This window comes from Pollicipes pollicipes, unplaced genomic scaffold, assembly GCF_011947565.3.
Source record: "Pollicipes pollicipes isolate AB1234 unplaced genomic scaffold, Ppol_2.1 Scaffold_4881;HRSCAF=5763_pilon_pilon_pilon, whole genome shotgun sequence".
NCBI classification, from domain to species: domain Eukaryota; kingdom Metazoa; phylum Arthropoda; class Thecostraca; order Pollicipedomorpha; family Pollicipedidae; genus Pollicipes; species Pollicipes pollicipes.
Window position 1 is genome coordinate 2,039,275 of NW_023596576.1, and position 23,596 is coordinate 2,062,870.

The window sequence follows — 23,596 nt, forward strand, 5'->3', positions numbered from 1 at the left end:
CAGTGTCATGTGCCGCTCGCCTCTTGTACGGATGACGACGGAAACTGTTGCTTGCCAGCAGTTTGCAGATGTCAGCTGTTGTTTGGTTGTCCGCTGGTCCCGGGCAGGCAGAGGCATCGCTCGGCTCTGTGATCGGGTGCTTGCCAACACTCACCAGGCCTAGGTATCAATCCGCGAGCAGTCTCCGTGGCAAATTCTTATGCTGCACGGAGTAATATTTCCGCGTTGTATGCCGTACCTATGCGTACATGGTGTAGGTGGAAAAAAATTATGGGCATCAGGTTTGACCACGCTTAGAGTTTATCAGAAATATAGAAAAAAGTTTCTGATCTCATTACACTAAGCTGACTTATCTGATATCGACAAATCACACCAGACTAACTTATCCAGATTGTCTCGCCTACACAACACGCACGCGCCACAGCACTGCCCCCAGTTAGACCCGTACTATCGGAACCATTTCTCAGCCTTACCTGTCCAATTCTCCGCTAGTGTTGGCCGTTGATGGGACGACCCATTGATCCTGAGCCACGCGACACCGCCGGAGTTTATAATCCAAACAGGCAGAAAGCTCTTGTCGTGTTGGTCAAACTTCCGAGCAGTTGACACAGCTATTTGACGTTGACCTGAAAGCTTTTCGGTCAGCGAGTTTTGCTTAATTGGAGCTCCGCTCCGCGCATCATCAAAAAGTGGACGCCATGTATCCCAATCCAAGCCAGCGTAAATGTTTGAAGCATGTTGTGGTCGGATGAACAAACATTCGTTCATGTAGAAGTGTTCAAATCAACCCAATGACCTCTGGATCATAGCTTCGTTCAATTTGAGCACAGACTCAACAAACTTGTCTTACAATTAATTCCAAAAGAACCTTGTTATTGACTTGTGACAGGCCATATTCCTGCACTTTTCGGTGCCTAGCCGACATCCACTACACATAAAAACCAGGGTAAGTGGTTGCATAGTTCAAAGTAGTCATTTCGGTGCGTCTTGCGCATACATGAGGTTCTTCCAATGCGCTGTAGGTGAAGCATTGTCATAGTATGCCGCACGCAGAGCCAATGCTTCCTCCGTGGTTTTGGCGAATCGTCACTAATTTCGATATTCTTGTCACGTTATGCAGTGTCGACACAGCTAAATACTGTTCTTGGCTTCACACAGTGATTGAAGCGGGGACACCGTTCGCACACGCCGCTAAGATGGGCGACCGAGCACCCAAGAAACGGACCAGCTGGGAGGGCAACGAGGCCAGAGCGGTCGGCTCAGGGCGGCTGCAGCCTCCACGCGCCACCTCGTCAACCGCTCCGTTCAGACCCAGACCGAGGGCGACGCGCCGTTCAAACTGCGGCGCGCGCTCCTCCGACTGGTCGCTGATCGAACGCGGCCCGCAGACACTGCGCGCTCGCTCCAAGAGGATCCGCCGCGTCGCACAGCTCTTCGAGGAGCTGGCGGAGGCGGCGGCCGCGCGCCGCGCCGAGCTGGAGCGGCCTGGTCACCGACCGCCAGCCGCCGCCGCCGCCGCGCGGGCTCCGACCGAGCGGGAGGTGCGGCTAGTGCCGATGCCGGCCGCCGCGCCAGCGCCGAGGCGCGCCGCGTGGATGCCCTCCTCGCGCTGGGCAGCGGGCTGGGTCCAGCCCGGCCCGAACCGGAGGAGCCGACCGACGGGGACGAGCTGGACGAGGAGCTGCTCTGGCCAAGGTGCGCGCGCAGATCGCGGCTCGCCGCACCAAGTTCCAGCGACTGGAGGCGGCGTCCGGCACGCCGGCGGCGCAGGGGTCCGCCGGCCGGCCGGAGCCGAAGGCCGACAGGAAGTCGGCGCCGCCGGTGCTGAGGCAAACGTCGCTGACGGCGTGGCGCAAGTCGCAGACGGCTCAGCCACCAGCGGAGAAGAAGCGCACGACGTCAGAGCCGCCGCCAAAGCAGATGTCGCCACAGGCGTTCAACGGCAGCGCAGTCAATGGCTCTAATGGTCATGCAAATGGTCATGATCTGAAGACGACGAGAGGCTGGAAGGGGAAGTACATTGAGCAGAACGAGGAGCAGACGGTGAGATAGCTCGATCAACCGACAAACTGCTTTTGCCTTGTGTATTGTTATAAAGGTAATTAAATCACGTTCTCTTTTCCATTTAAATTCATTTAATTAAATTTTCCCCCCCAAATTCAATTAAATTTTTCATAAAAAACATAAGACATATCATCAGCTTGGCAGGAAAAGGAAAATTTGACAAAAGCTTTACTAACCATTTTAGATTACATAGAAAGAAAAACGGTAGATACTACTGCGTTTGTCCCCCGTCCCTCCCTCTGTCATCCACATCCTGAGGCTTCGACACCACTGCTTGCAATCGCTATACGGACAAACCTGCCAGTTCTTGCGTTTTGTGCACCCAACAGTGACCCGGTCATGGCCATCGATGCCCGACAAATGTGGTGCGAATGCATGACTTGTGGGCCGCAGACTGTATATCTCAGTAATATTGCTCCAACCGGACACAAAGCTATCACTTATAATCACCTTGCTTCAGGGCAAAAACGATCTGCTAAGATGCCAGCCATCAAGGCCTGACATGTTGAGTGCTAATCCATGATCATAAGTAGCCCGTGCTAAGCAGCGCGAGGCATGCAAATACTGATTTTGGCCAGTTTCACCTGATTTCAGGTGCTTCAAAGTCTCGGCAGTGCTGTGTTGGCCAAGCACAAGATGGCGACGAAGCAGAAGTCGCGTGCGCACCTGGAGAACAATATGTCAGAAGCCGAACGACGCTTGAAAAGAGCACAGAACCAGCACAGCGCTGCGCAGCTTAAGCTCGACAAGCTGAAGGGCAGGCTGACCCGAGACAGTGCATTCGAAAGGAAAGGGTACGCAAGGGACCGTGTCGTTCCCTGCTCCGATTACGATGATCACTGTGCCGTTTGCTGCTCGCCATAATGTCTTACTGCGTGAAAAACCTTACATACGTGCGTCACACATGTTCACCAATTATGTATCGCCCAATGACAGGCTTACTGGTGACCCATCCCCATCAGAAGTTTCAAAATGTGACTGAGATCGGACGTTCTTTTCAGCGCTGCCCCGTTCGTTTAAACACTTTGTGAGTACGCCGCCCCAGCGCAGTGTGCTGGGCCAATGAGCACAGCCTGAGCGCTGACGCCGGTCTCTGCCGGCAGACTGGAGGCGCTTCTTACTCGCCTAAACAACACGATCAAGGGTGAGCAGCGTCAGATCGAATGGCTCACTCTCCAGATCGCCGAAACGGACGCCAGCCTCGAGGAGCTGGCGCGACGAGCCGGCCATCTAGCGGCGTGAACGAGAACCCTTGCAGGCAGCGTTGGTGAGGCGCCGTTGTTTGAGTTGCGGCGTGTGCTGAGCGAAGGGAGCCATGTGATTGGACGCTTTAACATCAACGTTGATTTTTTGCTGTCTTGCACCAAATGTCGCAGCCTGAATGAAGAACAGAGTCGACTGATTCGCTGGACGTAAACAGGAACTACACTCTCTTCGTGCTAAATATTACCAAAGATGTGCACACAGCTGGCCACTTATGCACCTGTCCTTCGAGACATATTTGAATAGATATGTGTCAATTCCTGTTATGATCCGGTCACCATATCGGCCGTTTTCTGGAAAAATCTAAACGTTGATCTCACCAGAAGCCCGGGTTAGAGTTCAAGCATCCCAAGTGTGCTGTCCACGTCAGCTTACCATTGCAACAAGCTCTCGTTCATCCCGAACTGAAGACAAGGCAGTAGTGAAATTCAGTGGAAACGCGTCAGTGGGTCTGCAAATGCAATGTATTGTACCAAGCTACATGGAGAATGCTGTTCCTTCATATCAAGATCGGCTGTAAAATATACTCCATATTATGTTGTGTGTAAACGGTCACAAATCAGCACCGCACAATCAGTAATAAAACTACAAATATGTATCACAAGTACACAGTACTGTGACGCGTGGCACATCCCCAGACCGGTGGATCGCCACCACTCGCGCACGACCCACTAAAGACCCTCAACCAAGACTGGCGCGAAACCGGGGCCGACGGACCAGCGACAGGAGAGCGGGCCGCGCCCCGACGGCGGGCGCGCCAACAGCGGCCGGACGGGGCATGCCTCCACAGACAGCGGCCCGAGCACGGCACAACCCAGGACCAGCGGCAGAGAGGGGCCCACAGCCCGGTGAGCAGCGCTCCCACCAGGCGGCCGCCGCCGACCTCAGGGGCCGGCGCCGAGCGGGCCCACGCGGCGGCGAGGTCGGACAATGAGCAGGGGAGGCTTCAGCCCTGAGAAGGCTGTGCACATGATGGCCATGTTGACAGCGGCTGCCGCGAAGGAGATGAAAAATATTTTAGAACCATGCACGGACTCTGCCAGCTTATACCGCGTCGCCAAATGATCAACTAGAATCATCCCATTATAACGATCATCGGCGTACCACACCTGCTTGATCGCAGCGCAATCATTCCATTTCGTGTCACAACATAAAGTTGCCGTTTTGCGTTACAACAAGCAAGCCAGCAGTAAGGAAGGATGACCATGCCGTTTCGCCTACACATACGCGCGCCCACAGCATCGCTGACGAACTCTGTACCACAAATCCTCCCACTGACTGGGTGGCACATGCTCGCAGTAAAAAACCGATTTCATTCACGCTAGTGGGAAACGCAGTCACGCGAACAACACCGCTGATGTCCATTGGTCCACACACCTTCCACGGTTCGGACATGTGAGGGGTCGCTTAAAACCTTCCATATAGGCTGAGAGTAGCCGTAAAACGACGGCCTTCGCAGTCACATAGAAACGGCTCTACATTTAGATCCTTCACAGCAGCGCTGACAGCCGACACGCCTCTGCGCAGGGACAGACAAGTCTGCAGGCCTCGACGCGAGGGCGCAGTGACCCCGGCACAGAATCCGTCGCCACTCGCTGGCTCCAGGTCACCGTTCAGTGGTCTGCACACTCAACCGCTGGTCCGAGTGCTCCCGGTCCCCGATCGGCGGCCCCTCCACCAGTCCAGTGGTTCTGGCTGCCGCGCTGGGTCCTGGTCCCCGCTCGCTGGTCCCGGCGGCGGCTGCTGGTCCCTGGTCTCCGCCCGTTGGTCCCTGGTCCGGCGCCGGGGGCCCGCCGGTCCGCAGCGCTAGTCGGCCTCCTCGTCGGTCGGCTTGTGGAAGCCGTCAGCGATATCTGCCGGGTCGAACTGGCGCTGCTTTTTCCGGTCGTTCCAACGCAGGCACTCGTCGAGCGACTCGAAACCAGTCGGCGATCTGGTCCGAGGCGCAGATCGACGGCACCGGGTAGATGGAGGTGGTCACTCGCAGACTGCGGCAGGGTCGAATGTCAGAGCGGAACAGCGAACAGCACAGGACATCACCGGGTAGATGGAGGTGGTCACTCGCAGACTGCGGCAGGGCCAAATGTCAGAACGGGACAGCGAACAGCACAGGACATCACCGGGTAGATGGAGGTGGTCACTCGCAGACTGCGGCAGGGCCAAATGTCAGAACGGGACAGCGAACAGCACGGGACATCACCGGGTAGATGGAGGTGGTCACTCGCAGACTGCGGCAGGGTGGAATGTCAGAACGGGACAGCGAACAGCACAGGACATCACCGGATAGATGGAGGTGGTCACTCGCAGACTGCGGCAAGGTCAAATGTCAGAACGGGACAGCGAACAGCACAGGACATCACCGGGTAGATGGAGGTGGTCACTCGCAGACTGCGGCAGGGTGGAATGTCAGAACGGGACAGCGAACAGCACAGGACATCACCGGGTAGATGGAGGTAGTCACTCGCAGATTGCGGCAGGGTGGAATGTCAGAACGGGACAGCGAACAGCACAGGACATCACCGGATAGATGGAGGTGGTCACTCGCAGACTGCGGTAGGGTCGAATGTCAGAACGGGACAGCGAACAGCACAGGACATCACCGGATAGATGAAGGTGGTCACTCGCAGACTGCGGCAAGGTCAAATGTCAGAACGGGACAGCGAACAGCACAGGACATCACCGGGTAGATGGAGGTGGTCACTCGCAGACTGCGGCAGAGTCGAATGTCAGAACGGGACAGCGAACAGGACAGGACATCACCGGATAGATGAAGGTGGTCACTCGCAGACTGCGGCAGAGTCGAATGTCAGAACGGGACAGCGAACAGGACAGGACATCACCGGGTAGATGGAGGTGGTCACTCGCAGACTGCGGCAGGGTCAAATGTCAGAACGGACAGCGAACAGGACAGGACATCACCGGGTAGATGGAGGTGGTCACTCGCAGACTGCGGCAGGGTCAAATGTCAGAACGGACAGCGAACAGGACAGGACATCACCGGGTAGATGGAGGTGGTCACTCGCAGACTGCGGCAGGGTCAAATGTCAGAACGGACAGCGAACAGGACAGGACATCACCGGGTAGATGGAGGTGGTCACTCGCAGACTGCGGCAGGGTCCAAGGTCAGAACGGGACATCGAACAGGACAGGACATGACCGGGTAGATGGAGGTGGTGAGCCGGAAACTTCACCACGATCACGCACCGAAACAGGTAATGATGTTCAATACTGCACAACATTGCAACGGGACAACTGCCAGCGTTGAAAACTGCAGTCGCAGGCGCCAGCGCGGACCGGCGGGAAGGCAATACCAACAGTCAGCACACGCGCGATGTCAAGTAGTGACATTTGTCAGGCGACGTTGTTTCGGTCTAAAAAACACTGTCAGTGGGTGGCGAATCAAACGGGAGGACCATACCACCACGACACGGCTGGCAAGAGGCGGACCTCACGGGTCCCATGGGCCAGCATTACTGCACATACACTGAGAACTCACGGGACAGCAGTCACCGCTGTTAGTGGTCTGCAAAAAGGTAACAATTTCTGGGACCGACAGCGGTTTCTCAGTCCACTAAATGCTGAGGTCACCAAAATCGGTCGGCGAAATATGTAATATTAACATGCGCGGTGCTCATTTCTGTAAAATACCTTGCAGTGTAAGCACCCGCTGGCACTGTTATTGACTGGCAGCCTAGCGCAGCTGGGGGGGGGGGGGGGGGGGGTCACGTGGTGCAAGTTACCGCCGGGGGCCATGCCAACCGCAGCTACCAGCTGGTCGCTGGGTGAAAACCCGACACCATTCGACGCATGACACAGCTCTGCACTTACCACCAGGTGCGAGAAAGGAGATAGGCTTGCCCGTCCACCGGAACCTGAGCTACTGCGACGGCATCCACAATGTGCTGACATTGCTTCACTATGTTACAGTCGCGGGCATGCTTGAATTTGGCGCACTACACACTTATACCTTGTTTTGGAGATAAGAAAATATACATTACTCCACGGACAGCAGTCTGGGAAATCTAAGCAACCATGCTTTTTGGATGACCAGATAGTATCTTGGCATCGTGTTTTAACCTCAGCTTTAGCAAAAACAGTGAGTATTCTCCCCACTCTCTGGGATCCCCTCCTCGTCCGGGGTAAGGCCCCTTATCCTGACCGCATCTAGACCATGGACGTAGGAGTTAGAACGACATGCAGTTTTGAGGCTCAAGCGTCTAGTGCCATCTACCGGGCAAAGCCGTAAGCCGCGTTTACGGACGACGGGTGACAGGTGGCCGGGCACCGACCTATCTCCTTCCTTCAGCTCCTGGTAGTGCATGCCGTCGAACGAGACCCAGGCGGTGTTGCGCGCGGCCGGGTTGAGGCAGATCTGCAACAGGGCCGTCGGGGGGCGGTCAGCGGCCGGCCGACGCCGTCGCTCTGCCTCTCTCACCTGTCGCCGTGCCGCAGTTCCTGGCGGTTCCGCCCGTCGAACGACACCCAGGCGGTGTTCCGACTGTCGGGCGACACGGCGATCTGCCGCCGCACAGGGACGTCCAGGTCACACAGAGACGGCCGCGGTCACGGCCAGGTTACACAGAGGCGGTCACAGCCAGGTCACACAGAGGCGGCCGCGGTCACGGCCGGTCAGAATGGTGACGGCCGGCGCCCGTCACACCGGACACGCCGGGTCACGGCCGGGTCATACAGGGTACACCGGGTAGGCCGGGTCACGACCAGGTCATACAGGGTACATCGGGCACGCTGGGTCACGACCGGGTCATACAGGGTACAACCGGGCACGCCGGGTCACGACCGGGTCATACAGGGTACATCGGGCACGCCGGGTCACGACCGGGTCATACAGGGTACACCGGACCAGGTCCGGGTTACGCAGTGTGTCTTGAATTACGGCCAGGTCAAATAGGGCACTTCGAGTTACAGCCCGGTCAAAAAGGGCACTCAGCGGCACGGCCACGTAAAAGAGGACACTTCGAGACACGGCCAGGTCAAAAGTCACTCCGGGTCACGGTCCGGTTAAACAGGGCACTCCGAATCAGGAACGGCGCCAGCGGTACAACCCATCAAAGAACACGGGGATCACGGGCAATATGACAAGACCTCTCGCGTATAGTCCACAGTCCAGCAAAGCACGAGCTACAGCTCGATGCGTCTCACAAGACGCTGATGGATTTTGGAAAGCATCATGATTTTCAGTTTTTCAGCCAGGAACATTAGCAGATTTACACAAAAGCGCGTTCGTCTGCCATTCAAAACGCCGGGCATGAGATGAGCTTGCCACAAACAATCGGAATTTGCACCAGCTGCGATAACCGTAATAGGATCATCAAGCCAGAAAGCGATGACACCTAACGCCACACGACTACCGGTCGGATCTGGAACCTTTCATTACACACCCTAAGAGCTTCACGGACGCAGCACAATCCTGCTGCCCGCGTCCGACTCCTCTCATTCGCCCGATTCTGCGTACGGGCGGTTTTGTCAAGGCCCGTCGAAGACCGTCCCCGCCGCTGACCTCCCGACTGACCTTGAGCTCGACGCCGGCGGGCACAACGATCGGCCTGAAGGAGAGCGAGTGCGGACAGATGGGCGTCACCATAATGGCCGGCACGCTCGGGTGGATCATGCTGGCGCCGGCCGCCACCGCGTACGCTGTGCTGCCCGTCGGCGTGCTGACGATCAGCCCTGGCCACAGACGGCCGGCCACCGGTCAGGCGACGGGCCGCGCCAGGCGGCGGTGGAGCGGCGCCACAGACGCCGGCCACCGGTCAGGCGGCGGGCCGCGCCGGGCGGCGGTGGAGCGGCGCCACAGACGCCGGCCACCGGTCAGGCGGCGGGCCGCGCCAGGCGGCGGTGGAGCGGCGCCACAGACGCCGGCCACCGGTCAGGCGGCGGGCCGCGCCGGGCGGCGGTGGAGCGGCGCCACAGACGCCGGCCACCGGTCAGGCGGCGGGCCGCGCCGGGGCGGCGGTGGAGCGGCGCCACAGACGCCGGCCACCGGTCAGGCGGCGGGCCGCGCCGGGCGGCGGTGGAGCGGCGCCACAGACGCCGGCCACCGGTCAGGCGGCGGGCCGCGCCGGGCGGCGGTGGAGCGGCGCCACAGACGCCGGCCACCGGTCAGGCGACGGGCCGCGCCAGGCGGCGGTGGAGCGGCGCCACAGACGCCGGCCACCGGTCAGGCGGCGGGCCGCGCCGGGCGGCGGTGGAGCGGCGCCACAGACGCCGGCCACCGGTCAGGCGACGGGCCGCGCCGGGCGGGCGGCGGAGCGGCGCCACAGCTGCTGGCCACCGGTCAGGCGGCGGGCCGCGCCGGGCGGCGGCGGAGCGGCGCCACAGCCACCGCACGCACACCGGGACAACGCTCACACGGCAAGTACGTGTTGAAGCGATGAACTTGCAGGCGAGCTCATGCCCAAATGGTGGGATCACATCACAAACAGACATAGCGGCACAAAACACATGCGTACTCGCGCACACGCACACACGCAAAGCACACCGGTTTGTCGGACAGGATCGCTGAGTGTATTGCGCGCTGAAAATAAGGAGCGTCAACTCAACCGAGGTTCTCCTGCGACTGAGGGGTGAGGGGCAGCCAAAGCGCCCAGCACATATCTCAAAGCGCGTCAGCTCACATGTAGCAAGCGGGCGTTCGCAACAATCGGTCACACAGTCGCGGCCAGGCTCGTTCGTCACCGACTTCTTAAACGTAACACAACAGTGCTGTTGTCGTGGAGGAGCGTTGTCCGTCGAGCAGCCTCTTTTAAGACAAATACGTAGAAGGTTGCACAATGGTTAACTCCCCGGGGTTAACGCAGCTGTTACTTTTGTCAGGCGTTATCTCCATAAGCCGTACTACTGTTACTGTTCAACTTAGTTTTACACGAAATGGTATGGAATGATAGGGAAGCTTTCAATTATGACGGCAATTGTAGTGTTATTTTGACATTTGGCAGCAGCCTCGGCCATGGTGCTACTGCCGGGGCATCTCACAAGAGCATAAGCAAACCAAAATATTTGTACTGTGCCTCATCTGTTGGGTTTGAACATACACCTTTAATAAACCAAATTTTCGCATAGTTTAACAAAAAACAGCAAATTTCGAAATATTTTCGGGGGGGGGGGCGAGGTCCCTAGAAACGCAAAACCTCCCCACGTGAAACCAACGGCTGCTAGGCAAAAGCAAACCTAGCCAACCTGAGAATAAGACAATCGCGAACCGTCACCATAGTTTCAAAACACTACAGCCCATTCCAGAGCAGTGAGCACTCGGAGCGTAACGCCCCCTCCAGAGCCGCACAGTGCGCTCACCGTCGCCCTGATACAGCCCATTCCAGAGCAGTGAGCACGCCCCCTCCAGAGCCGCACGTGCGCTCACCGTCGCCCTGATACAGCCCATTCCAGAGCAGTGAGCACACGGAGCGTGAGCCGCACAGTGCGCTCACCTTCGCCCTGATACAGCCCATTCCAGGGCAGTGAGCACTCGGAGCGTGACGCCCCCCCCCCCCCCTCCAGAGCTGCACAATGCACTCACCGTCGCCCTGAACGGAGGTGATCTTCTTGCCGTCCAGATAGAGGTCAATGTTGCTCAGGTAGGGCGACGGGCCGCGGTCCACCACCACCTCGTTCAGCACCAGCAGGTTGATGGGCGGCTTCGACTTGGTGTCCGAGTCCTTCCGCAGCACGATACAGCGCAGCCGGGAGCGCAGCGTCAGCGCCGCGTGACCTGCGCACGCCGGACACACGTGCCACGTGACGTACCCGGGCGTGACCTTCACACGCCGGACACACGTGCCACGTGACATACCCGGGCGTGACCTGCACACGCCGGACGCACGTGCCACGTGACATCCCGGGCGTGAAATAGGCACGGCCGGACACACGTGCCACGTGACATACCCGGGCGTGACCTTCACACGCCGGACACACGTGCCACGTGACATACCCGGGCGTGACCTTCACACGCCGGACACACATGGCACGTGACATACCCGGGCGTGACCTGCGCACGCCAGACACACATGGCACGTGACATACCCAGGCGTGACTTGCACACGCCGGACACACGTGCCACGTGACACACCCAGGTGCGACCTGCACCCGTCAGGCACACGTGCCACGTGACATACCCGAGCATGACCTGCCCACACCACACGTGCCATGTGACATACCCGGGCGTGACACGCACACGCCGGACACACGTGCCACGTGACATACCCCAGCGTGACCTGCCCACACCACACGTGCCACGTAACACATCCGGGCGCGACCTGCAAACACCAAATACACGTGACATACTCGGATATGACCCCGCATAAGTCTGACCCACACGGGGGTGACCTGCGCATACCGGGAATGTTTGTCACTTGCCCCACATCCCGAGATCGCCACACAACAGGCACACGCGCCACGGGACAGAGGCAGGGCTGACCTGCGCACCAGACGAGGGCAATAAGTGACACACGCAGGCAAGCCGCGTGCACAGAGAATACGTGCCACGTGACACACACGCGGGGGAGCAAAGAACAGACTGACGTGGCTATAAGAAGTACGTCATCACGAGACGGCACAAGCCCGGGGATGACTGCACCGGCACGACGCACTCGAGATGACAGTCGCCAAGACCAAGTCCAGGAGACACTGGGTCCGCGGACCCCTGAGGTGCTCGTGAGCATGCCATCCATGCCGGCAGAGCGGCTCCGTGCCTCCTGACCGGCGCGGCCGCATCTATGCCGGCAATGAGTGACTTGCCGTTCGCTTAGCTCTGACCTTGGCATCGGCGCCCGAGGACAAAACAGCGGCCGCCACTCCTCTGGTCTGCGCCATGACTCGGGCCGAATGGCGCTGAGGCCCCAGGCCCTGGCGGAGAGGAACCGGTCGTGTCCCCACCTGCCCCAACCCTGGCCCGGCGGAGGGGAAATCAGCCACCCCCCAGCCCGCTGCCCGTGCGGACGGGAATGGGGCCGGCGTTTCTCAGCAGCCCCAGCCCCGGCCCGGCGGACGGGAATGGGGCGCGTTCTCAGCAGCCCCCATCCCCGGTCCGGCGGAGGGGAATCGGCCGCGTTCTCACCAGCCCCTAGCTCTGGACGGGAGCCCCGCCCCCGATACAGCAGCCCTGTGCGCCGCGCGCACGCTCCTGACATAGTCCCTGGGAGATGAGACGGGCGCCGGGAGGGTAACGAAGGGGAGGGGAGGGGGAGGGGAGTCCTGCAGGCGGCCGGCCGACCGCCGTCGGCAGCCCAGAGCGCCGATACACAACACGCGCGGACACTGACCTTCGAGCACGGCGTCCACTTGCTCCTGGAACTGGTACAAACTTGAAAGGCGTCAGAAAGCCGAGCGAGCCCAGGTGAAACGCCATAACGGGCGGGACTGATTGCTGAAAACGGCACACAGTCAGACAAACCGATCACATCCGGGGCTACAGCGGCCAGTCCGTGGGAACGCCAGACCGTGCCAGGCGGCGGCGCAGCTGGACTAGAAGCTTGCAAACAAAGCCAATAGCTACCGGTAAAAATGGAACAAGTTCTGATTCCATGGACGGGAAATAAACACCACGAGGAGTCATCATTGGTTTCTTTTGATACGGGGCTGCACATCTCCGGTGTCAGCTTCCCCCTCCCCTCCCCCTGTCCTCTGAATAGCTGACTGGCTGTCGGAAATGACAGGCTGCCCACGGCCGCCCACCGCTGGTATCGACCCCCCCCCCCCCGCAGACGAGGCCGCGCACGTACCTGGAACAGCGAGCTGGCGTATAGCAGGGTGCCGTCGCCGCCCAGGCAGATGATGAAGTCGATCTTGTCGGTGAGGTCGTCCTTGCCCTCGGTGAAGGTCTGAACCTTCGTCTCCAAGCCGGACCAGGCGGGCGCGCCCCGCCAGCAACGGATCCTCCAGCGTCGAGTGCTCCACGAACACGATCATCTTCTTCTCCTAAGACGGCCGCACGGGTCGTGACTTCGGGCGTCAAAGGCTCACACGGACGTTTCACATTCGGAGGTTAAACAATGCCTACAAACATCGCGTGAAGGACTATTCTGCGCATTAATAGGTCAGATACATACGCCTAGTACCGATTAACTGAAATCGCAAAATAGCTAACAACGATAAGTACCATCATTTCTGTTCTCTGCAAGAACCATGCGTTTTTTAAGTTGCGTACCGCCAGACTTTCAGGACCCCGGTATCATTTTGGTTAGTCCACAAAAAGTGATCGGCCAGGAATCCCTGCAACAGCACTTAGCAGGACGCACTTCTCGAGCGAGCCCTTCTAGGTATTCGTAGCCCGGTTGCCACTGCCGCCATCACCGTCAAGCGCTCGATATAGAAGAAGTCCTGCTTCAATTGGTACGACTATGCGCGACGCGAATCTGCGTCAGCATTAGACCTCACCGCCTCATTAGACATGACCGGCTTCAGTGCGATTCTTTCGCCGTCAAGAAGCGGCACCAAAGTCGCCCACGCCGCTATCGGCATTCGCCACAGAGCATCACCATGACACAATACGTTCAGAGGAATAACCCACCCAGCGGAACTTCGCAACGGAAATACCAAACCCCCGTGCAACAGATCTTGCTGCCCCCGACAGCTGCTCTCTGTGTGCCCAGTATCGTATGCAGTGGAGCATACCTGCCGCCTGGTCGCCTGAGGTGCGGCCGCCCGGGGTGGGGCAACACTGAAGCCTCCCCACACGCTCACCAGCAACCGACACGGGGGGAGGGAGGAAAGGGGGGGGGGGGGGGCACTGACCGTGGTGAGCCAGCTGACCAGCTGGATGAAGGGCGGCAGCACCGAGGCGTCGCGCACCTTCTTGATGACGAGCACGGCCATCGGCGCCTTGTACCACGTCAGGCGCTGGCTAGCCGGGTCCTGGATGGTCCTGTCGGCGACACACGCGCGCGCGCGCCGTCAGTGCCGCCGTCGGCCATAGCCACCGTGGCGGCGCGGCAGCCTCAGGCGTACACGGCGAGCCAGACCGGACGGGCGCACGGTCACAGATACACCTGAAATAACGTGACATGGTAAACTGCGAGCATGAGCTCACGCCATCCGCGCTTATGACTAGCGATGTCGGCGACGTATCGGCGTCGCTCGCAACAGGCCCAAGGCGTTCAGGGACAGCTGCCTACGGCCGGTACTGTGTGGATCGTACCGTGCCCGCCCGGCCGACCCACGGCCGGTGCTGTACAGAAACCAAAGTACAATAAGTGACACCACACATCTACCTGGAATGAGAGCAAGCAGTCCTGTGAGGAAGGGAAGAGTCGAAGAGTCGGCACCGTCGCACGCATTGATCTCAACGGAACGTTTGTGGAAAAACGGGCGGGCACACCCTTCACATGGGGCATATGACGCCGTCTCGATACACAATAGGAGCAACCCAGCAAGCACCATGCACGGTGAGCGACTGGCACCAGAGTCGACCGGGGACGGCCAGCAGACCCCGCCGAGCCGGCCGGCCTCCTGGCCCTCCCTGCCGGCCGGGCCAGGCTGCAGCGACGACGACGACGGCGGCGGCGGTACCTGCAGGTCCTGGCCGCGCCTCCGATGTGTAGCACCTGGTGCATCTGGCCGGGCGGCGGGCGGCCGGCCGCCGGGCCCGCACCGTCGGCAGCGCCGGGCGCAATCTTCGGAGCGGCCGAGCGCCGGCGGCCGGCGCCGTCGGGCCGGGCGGACGGGCGCACCGCTCCGCCGTCACCGAGACGGCCGCAGCGCCGCCGCCGCCGATCACCTCAGCCCGTCTGAGGGCCGCCGGCCGCCCGCAGGAGGCCCGCCAGCGCCGCTAATCGGCACCCGAGGCCAGCGCCGACGGCCCGACTAGCGACACCCGCGGGGCGGCCACGCACGCACGCCCCCCACCGGCTTCGGACTGCACCACGGTCCGGTCCGAGCGACGGCGCCGGTCAGCGGCGGCGGCGACAGGCACAGACTGAGCGCCAATCGCAGGGCAGCGCGCCGGGGGGGGGGGGGGGGTATGACCCGACCCGTGCTGCGGTCGGATCTACCTGCGACCGGGCGCAGCCGCGCACCAACCACACGGCCCGGCCCTCGGCACCGACTGGGACCGCCTCGGCCGGCGCTCTGAACACCTGCCGCGCGCAGGGGCGGCGCCAATCAAGCCCACTGCGTCTCCTGACAGGGGACCAAGCTGCGTACAACCCCCTGATGGGCGAAGCCCCGAGTCGAACTTTAACGCATACTATCTGGCTCTGGCTGCTTTTGGACATTTCTGATGGAATGATTTCCATGTGTCCGGTTACGTATGCGGAGAGACAAACCGACGCCCTCGGCTCGTCCCCTGACATCACCCTGAACACGGCACAGATTCAAGCGTGGTTGTTCCGGAGGCCCCACGCAAAATGGCTCTTGAACGCTTTTCAGCGTGCTCAAGTGGCTTACGTAACACAGCTGCGGAAGCGTTGCCGCCATCACAGACGCCTCGCCGACAGCCCCACGTCATCAGCCCTGATCGAAGTCCACCTCCGTGCGGGCCGGGCGCGCGCGTATCGCCGTGGAAGGCGGCGCGAGCGTGGAGTCAACGCGCCGCCGCGATCACCGCCACCTGACAGCGCCGCGAGGCGGCGATAGCGGCCGTTCCGCGCCACATCGCCGGCTACCTGTCTCTATCGGCGTGATCCAATGAATGGACGGCGTGACGGCGGCGGTCGGTTCTCTCGGCCAAGGCCACGACCGAGAGATGCGTCGTCATCGGCGCGATCTGGCAAGCAGCGCGCCGGCCTGCAACGGTGTGTGATGCCACTTGGCTTTATTATTAGATTACTTTTCAACACGTCCGATCGCATAAATAGCTGGCTTCAGCGGTGTTACGTCCGGAGCCGCCTCGCGGCACAGCCTGCAGCGTACTCCCTGACATTAGGTATGGTCATAAACAGCTGCAGGACGGGCGGCGGTATCGAATTCCCAATCTCCGAGTGGGGAAGGACAGGTCCGTCCATACGCCGCCACGTTCCCGAGCCAGGCCCGCCCTCTGCGCCCGCTCCCACGGAGTACCCCTGACACTCCAGTCAACGGAGTGCCGCCGACAATGGCAGAGCACGAAGGCCGGCCGCCGTACCGCGGACACCGGACTCTGAACACAAACATGTCCAGTCGCCATAAACAGACGCACACGCCGCGACGCCATGACCGCGCCGCCGCCGACCCCGCCCGCCGTGGCGGCACCTGGTGACGGCCGCACAAGGCCGGCGCGCCTATCAACCCCTCACCGAATGCATCGGGTGAGACTCAACGGGTGGTGGCCCTCACCGACCGGCAGCTTTGATTATGATCCCATCGGCACGATCGTTGCATGAATCATTTCGACCTTGAGGCGACTAGGGACGTTAAACGGTAAAACATTAAAATCTACCGAAGTTGTCAGGGATTGCATTCCGGTAAGGCCGACTTAAGCCTTATTTGCATCACAATTTGATGCTGTCAGGAGACGTGGTCTGTAGCCTGGAGCATATTACGCAAAAAAAATCGGGTGAAACCGGTTAAGAATATTATCTGCGACCTTGAAATACACGGCAGTAACTATCAAATTAGTTACTGTAAGTGGAGAAGTTAGCAAGATTTTAGCGGTAAGCAGATTAGATTCGCAAGTTTAAACAGCAACAATATTTTTTTAAGTATGTTTTCCATAACCTGTCTGAAAGTAGGCACCCCTTGGGTGAAAAATTCGTCGCAGCAAATTCCGACGACCGTTCGGCATCTGATATGTGCTCAAAGGTTTGCGGCTCATCAGAACACTCATGCTAAGTCGCTGACGCCCTCAGCTGCGGATTGGCTCGCATTTAGCTTCAGCTACAGCGAGCGCTAACACTGACATGAGCGATGTCAAAACGATGTTAATGAAAATGAAGAAACGTCCATCCACGAGAAACCTATACACGTGGTGAGGTCAGTGTACATGTTTATCTCCAATAGTAGTTAGTTACGGCATCTGCAAACAGGCATGCGGTATAAAGTAGCATGTTACGACGTCTGCAAACGGCCATGGATGGTGATGTGACATGTAGCGACTCTGCAGACGGCCATGGGTGGTGATGTGACATGTTACGACGTTTGCAAACAGCCATGGGCGGTGATGTGACATGTTACAACGTCTGCAAACGGCCATGGGTGGTGATGTGACATGTTGCGACTCTGCAAACGGCCATGGGTGGTGATGTGACATGTTGTGACTCTGCAAACGACCAAAGGTGGTGGTGTGACATGTTGCGACTCTGCAAACGGCCATGGGTGGTGATGTGACGTGTTGCGACTGCAAACGACCATAGGTGGTGGTATCATGTTACGACGCCTGCATTCGTAGGTGGTGATGTGCCATAACTGGTTAACCGTGCAGCATGCTTCAGTCAACTAAATCATGTCGGTAGATCGGTCGTGAGTAAACAGTGTATAAATAACTTCACGACATCTTCTGTTGATGCGCATGAGATCAACCGATCCATCTGTCAGCATTAGATCAACGGATTCGTTTGTACCTTACCGTTGCTGGCAAATCTGTTCTTTGGCCGCGATTCCGCACGGCATCCAAAAAAACGGTGCTAACAGCGACGTTACGTAAACGTACACTAATACACACAATACGTACACGTTACGTGCACTATTTTAGTGCCAATTTTACGGGGAGTACTGGCCAGTCTAATATGATCTTCACCCGATTAGGGAAGGGATCAGGTTGTGCTGGCATTTAAGTGCAAAATTTTAGCTGGCATGAAGACCAGATGTGTTAACCTTTGATATATGGTTAAGGAGAAAGCTGCTTCCGAGAGTGTGAAATCCTGTCGGTAACACCAACATGGTGAAAGACGACAGTAGCTTTCCTCCTCGGGGCCTTCCTATCTTCCCTTATGCGAATCTTCGCCGCCTTACGGTGCTTAAATAGTACTAGATAAAATGAAGATGCAATGCTTGATAATATGATGAAGACACTCATTTCCCATGCCGCTCGAACATGGGTACATCCAAAACTGAAAATAAGTTTTCGATGGTTCGTAACGCGCAATAACATTCACGCAGTGTCGTGGGTGCCGAGCATGCTCACCAAGAGGCTCCATACGGGACCCACGGCTACGACCAGCACAAACTGCGAGGAAAGCGGGATTTTTAACAGTTACAATGCCATCATCACATGATGATAAAGCGAGCGATATCACCTGTTTGCCGTTCCAAACATAATTCACATTATCGTCCAACCGAGTACTGTGAAACATTTAATGGAATGCTTTGTCGGGATGACTTCGGGGTGAAACTTCTTGCTAAGCAGAGTTGGATGTGATGAGCCTGACTCTACCATCCAACGCGAGCAAATCGAGTGAACGGAGTCTTTTTCTGCCGGTCCTTCTACCGGTCCGGTCCTTTGCCGAAGTGCTGAATGTTTCTTATGGCCCATTCGACACGATGGATCTCACGGCGCAAAAGGCCAAGGTTAGCGACTATCGGGGGATTTACAACGCACCACGAGCAGACTTCTTAGAGAGGCCTTGGAAACTACGCAAAGCCGTTACACTCTGACATCCCACCGGGGTCAAAAGGACTCAAGCCACCGTCACAGAGGCCTCAGACGCCCCCATACTCACAGCCAAAAGGACTCAAGCCACCGTCACAGAGGCCTCAGACGCCCCCATACTCACAGCCAAAAGGACTCAAGCCACCGTCACAGAGGCCTCAGACGCCCCCATACTCACAGCCAAAAGGACTCAAGCCACCGTCACAGAGGCCTCAGACGCCCCCCATACTCACAGCCAAAAGGACTCAAGCCACCGTCACAGAGGCCTCAGACGCCCTCATACTCACAGCCAAAAGGACTCAAGCCACCGTCACAGAGGCCTCAGACGCCCCATACTCACAGCCAAAGGACTCAAGCCACCGTCACAGAGGCCTCAGACGCCCCCATACTCACAGCCAAAAGGACTCAAGCCACCGTCACAGAGGCCTCAGACGCCCCCATACTCACAGTCAAAAGGACTCAAGCCACCGTCACAGAGGCCTCAGACGCCCCCCATACTCACAGCCAAAAGGACTCAAGCCACCGTCACAGAGGCCTCAGACGCCCCCATACTCACAGCCAAAAGGACTCAAGCCACCGTCACAGAGGCCTCAGACGCCCTCATACTCACAGCCAAAAGGACTCAAGCCACCGTCACAGAGGCCTCAGACGCCCTCATACTCACAGCCAAAAGGACTCAAGCCACCGTCACAGAGGCCTCAGACGCCCTCATACTCAGCCAAAAGGATTCAAGCCACCGTCACAGAGGCCTCAGACACCCTCATACTCACAGTCAAAAGGACTCAAGCCACCGTCACAGAGGCCTCAGACACCCCCATACTCACAGCCAGAAGGAGGTGTTCCAGGGCGCCCTCGGCCGGCTGAGCCAGGGAAGGCCTGTCTGAGGCAACACCTTCATCTTCTGGGCGGCTGTGGGGCGCCGCACGGAACACACGAACCGAGAGCTGCGCGAGCGTGACCGACCACGGTACTGTGCCAGTCTGCAGCGGAGAGCGACGGCTTGGTGGCGGTGCGCTCTCGGCCGGCAGCGCTGTCTCGAACGGCGACGCCTCCGCACGCACCGAGGCCGTCAGTGGCCGCTGACGACTCGGCCGGCGCCCAGGTGCGCCCCCGCTTATAGGGGCGTCTGTGGCGCCGCTGTTTCCGTCTGTTCGCACGGCCGGGTTTACCCACCGTCTTCCCGACCGGATCGCGGGGCACTTGGGCGCCCGAGCACGTTTCCGGCATACGCGGCAAACGCCCAGGTGCACGCCGCCCACCGGGAGGGCCGGTGACTGGACAGCCGCCGGCCACGCCCGGGCTGGCCGGCTCCACGGCTGGCCGACCCCAGGTCAGCAGCCGGCACGCGCGCGCTCGTGAGCCAGGGGAGCCGATGTCGCCAGCACTGCGTCACCGCACGCCGCCCCGCCGTCGCGCGTAGTCACGCCGCGCGGAGCCAGCCGCGTGAAGGCGTGCCGCTGCGGAGTTACCACCCCCACCGCAAACGTGTCGTGCCCACGTCATCGGAAAACGTGCAGGTGGAGGGGACTTCACAAAGACAGCACCCGTGGCATTGTCTGGCGGAACCGTCACGGATTCTCACCCTTTCTCATCCTTCTTTTCTTTGTCCATTCATTTCATTCAGTTATATGTTTCATTATTCTCCCGGATTGTCAATGACCCTCTCAGTACATTTAGAGTGGGGTCCTCGGACGTTTCCACACGACCGGTCTCATCGTTCCACTGACACTTCTGGCTTTCAAGGGAGCCTATCCAGCCTTGCAGCGCTGAGTGCCGACGGGCGTCCCGTGTCGCGATGGGCGGCGGCCGTCATCAGCCCGTCGGACGGCCGCCGTCTTCGGCCCACCGTCGCGCGAACGGTGAGCGGCTCCGGCAGCCGCCGGGGCGCGCGCCACACACCCGCCTACACACGCACACGCTTGTACACGCACATGCGCGTCCACAAACACACGAGGGCCCGCACAGAAGCGCGCAACGTTGCACGGACCCAGACGGAAGGGCAAGCCGCGCCATGGCCTGGAGGCCCTTCTGCATGGAGGCGGCATGCCGTTCTGCATGCCGCCTCCATGTGGAAGGCAAGAAGGGCGTGAAACTGAATGCCAATGAAGCTATCAAGGGTTCATCACTGGAAACAAGAATCCTTAATCCACAGTTTTTTCGACTTTGATGACTTCAGGGTCGCATCTGTCCTTTATAGTGCCTTTTCAATGATAACGTCATTCGAGACGACAGCAAAAGCTGTGAACAGGATGCCATAAACGCAGTGCAGAGCAAAAAACAACGTGACGATCAAAACGCCAACACCAGACATAACCGCGTTCATTTGTACGGAAGTGTTCGCGCTGTTCGCTACACATTCCGTTGTTGTTTGCCATCGACATTCTCACCTGGTCTGCATCGAACTCAGGCGTCGCACTGTGGAACAGAGCAGAAGTTTGCCCCTGTCTCCCACCGTGACGACGGCCACGGCATACTCACATGACCATGGCCGAGTTCTTCATGATACGTCCGCATGGTCCGAACTGCTGTATGGGGCTGGGTGCGTTCAAAGAGCGGGTCCGCCTGAAACAGGGCCGTCGCGGGTCACACAGAGCCGCCACCGAAGACGCCACGCCGACGCATCGAAAAGGGAGACAAGAAACGCTTCTGCCCCGGCGGACGGTTCGGCTGCGGGGAGAGACAACAAACAGGGACAAAAACTACGGCGAGGACGGGGTCAAGGACAGCTTCCACGTGATGCGAGAAGGCGTGAAAAGAACGAAGATGGATTATGTCGGATGTGAGAGCCAACTCTTTTCACGGACAGGCAATGATGGACAGACGTGAACTCAAACAACACCTTAGAGCGCCCAGTAAGCACTTATGCCGAGGCTCCAAAACAACGAGGCCACGACCATCGCTACGGGAAGATTGGGCGATTTGGCTGGCACTGCACGCGACACATTTGTCCACACACAGCTGTTGGGAGAGTGGCGATGCTGGCGCACCTGTGGCATTTCGAGGAAAGAGGCAGCACAGTTACAGTGGCAGCCGTGACTTAGCTCATGTCTGCAGTCAAGAGCTCGTCCCCCCGCCTGCACGCCTTTCTCGGTATCTTGTAATGCAACACGAACGCGTATAGTCGGCCGCGTGCCAACGAAAACATTTTGAAGGAAATGTTTCATGTGCGTATGGGGTTTTGAGCTGAAATGGTCACTTTTACAATCATTCAGAGCTGTTCGCAGACATGCCCTTCTTAAGATTTAGAACCCTCTAATTTCTGAGCTACGAGCCGACGAAGATGTGCAAGCCATTTCGCGCAGAATATTTCAAGGCCATTGATACATGTATCACGCTATACCAACGTCACTCCAATCCTACCACCCCACAGGCCAGGCGGCGTTCAGAACCAGGCAGAACATCAACGTCCAGTCGTTCCGATCTGTCGCTAGTGAGGGCGATTTCCAAACACACTGGACGTCAGTTGGCTCACAATGTTGAGCAGCTGTGCAAGCTTCAGTCGCGAGGCAAGTTTTACGCTACATAATATAAGAAGTTGGTCATTGTTCCTTTACTTGTTTGTTATTACGGAAATCAGACTTGTACTCGGATAACTTAAGAATGTCACCATAACCGAGCATGTGAATGCAAGTAAACGTCTTAAACTCGGATAAATATGCAAGAATCCCACGAGAAAGAGCCAAAACACGAGCGCATGATGATATTTGGCTCAGCAAACATGTCCCGCACCGCCACTGCCATTTCTCGGCGAGTTTGAGTGCTGCAAGGTCAACGCCAGGGTGACGGTTTTGCGCGGCCTGCTGGGCAGCACCTCTAATGTCATACTCACGTTTCATGCGCGTATTGAGGAGCATATGTATTAGATAGAGAAGTTATGGGGTCTAGAGCAGTCTTTTCCACTTAAAAGTACACCAATAGCAATACGTGAGTTGACTGCAACATGCCTGATGCTTGCTTCAATGTCTTAAAATGTGGAACATTCCCTTTAAACAACGGGGACAATGTACACTGGCAACGGCCTTTTGGCCTGATCCCTCTACGGGTTGTAAGCCTTTTACCATTCCTCTATACCCTCCTGACACATTTTCAAATGCACGCAAACTCACCCTCGCCTTAGCATTGGTAGTCGTCGTTCGGAAGACAACATGCCATATCAAGCATCTTTCGAAAATATGTCGTAAGAAGCTCTTTACATAAGAACCCATCGGAATGATGAGAACAGAATGGCCAGGACCTGACAATCAATTCTAGATGACCGACGCTACACGCTTATGCTGCGGTGGTGGCAAAACCGCGAGCAGACTTTACTCAACGACTGACACCAAAGGCCAGGAACTAGTCACAGTGTTTAGGGTTGGCTTTATATTCAATATATGGATTGATTAGCTTAATTTGGGCCTTGGCGCAGCCTCGGTTTGTGGAAAGAATCTCGAACCGAAAGACAGTGTACAATTTAGGGTTTGGGGCGTTGGTATGCCACTGCAAGACATACCCAAAGACAAGCCAAGTCTACGTCAGCGGGCGTCCCCACTACGCTCACCGACCTGATAGCCGCATTAGCTCTCCGAATTATTCCGTTTACCCGCCAAATTACCGTTTCATTGACGGATGGCGGGCGCATGCGCACTAGTTGAAGGTTTGTGTCTCCGGGTGTTTTCAGGGGTATTTGACTGTGAGGACGGCGCGATCAAGTGCCCCGGGCAGCCGCCTTTGTAGAACAGGTCCGTCATGCGTTGGAGGCTGCGATCGATCGCC

The 23,596-nt window shown here is 58.1% G+C and overlaps 2 protein-coding genes across 2 annotated transcripts; one reads left to right on the top strand and one right to left on the bottom strand.

Moving 5' to 3' along the window:
- Positions 1-1,556: 1,556 nt before the first annotated feature.
- LOC119101753 (uncharacterized) lies at positions 1,557-3,688 on the top strand. The gene is made up of 4 exons (XM_037225171.1): positions 1,557-1,582; positions 1,806-2,043; positions 2,659-2,858; positions 3,168-3,688. Exons 1-4 carry the CDS (start codon positions 1,557-1,559, stop codon positions 3,304-3,306), a joined length of 603 nt encoding a protein of 200 aa, XP_037081066.1. The 3' UTR covers positions 3,307-3,688.
- An 85-nt stretch (positions 3,689-3,773) lies between these two features.
- Positions 3,774-21,402, bottom strand: LOC119100993 (NAD kinase-like). The gene is given in 11 exon segments (XM_037224224.1): positions 3,774-5,247; positions 5,249-5,315; positions 7,763-7,845; positions 8,858-9,015; positions 10,862-11,053; positions 12,603-12,639; positions 12,641-12,706; positions 13,062-13,169; positions 13,171-13,257; positions 14,074-14,203; positions 21,320-21,402. Coding segments are annotated over 11 exon segments (1,065 nt in total). The 5' UTR covers positions 21,343-21,402; the 3' UTR covers positions 3,774-5,133.
- Positions 21,403-23,596: the final 2,194 nt, after the last annotated feature.

Coding starts and splice junctions, on each gene's coding strand:
- LOC119101753 (XM_037225171.1), top strand. CDS start 1,557: ATGCCGGCCGCCGCGCCAGCGCCGAG. Junction 1,583..1,805: donor GCCGCCGCGCCAGCGCCGAG/GCGCGCCGCGTG, acceptor GAAGGCCGACAG/GAAGTCGGCGCCGCCGGTGC. Junction 2,044..2,658: donor AGCAGAACGAGGAGCAGACG/GTGAGATAGCTC, acceptor ACCTGATTTCAG/GTGCTTCAAAGTCTCGGCAG.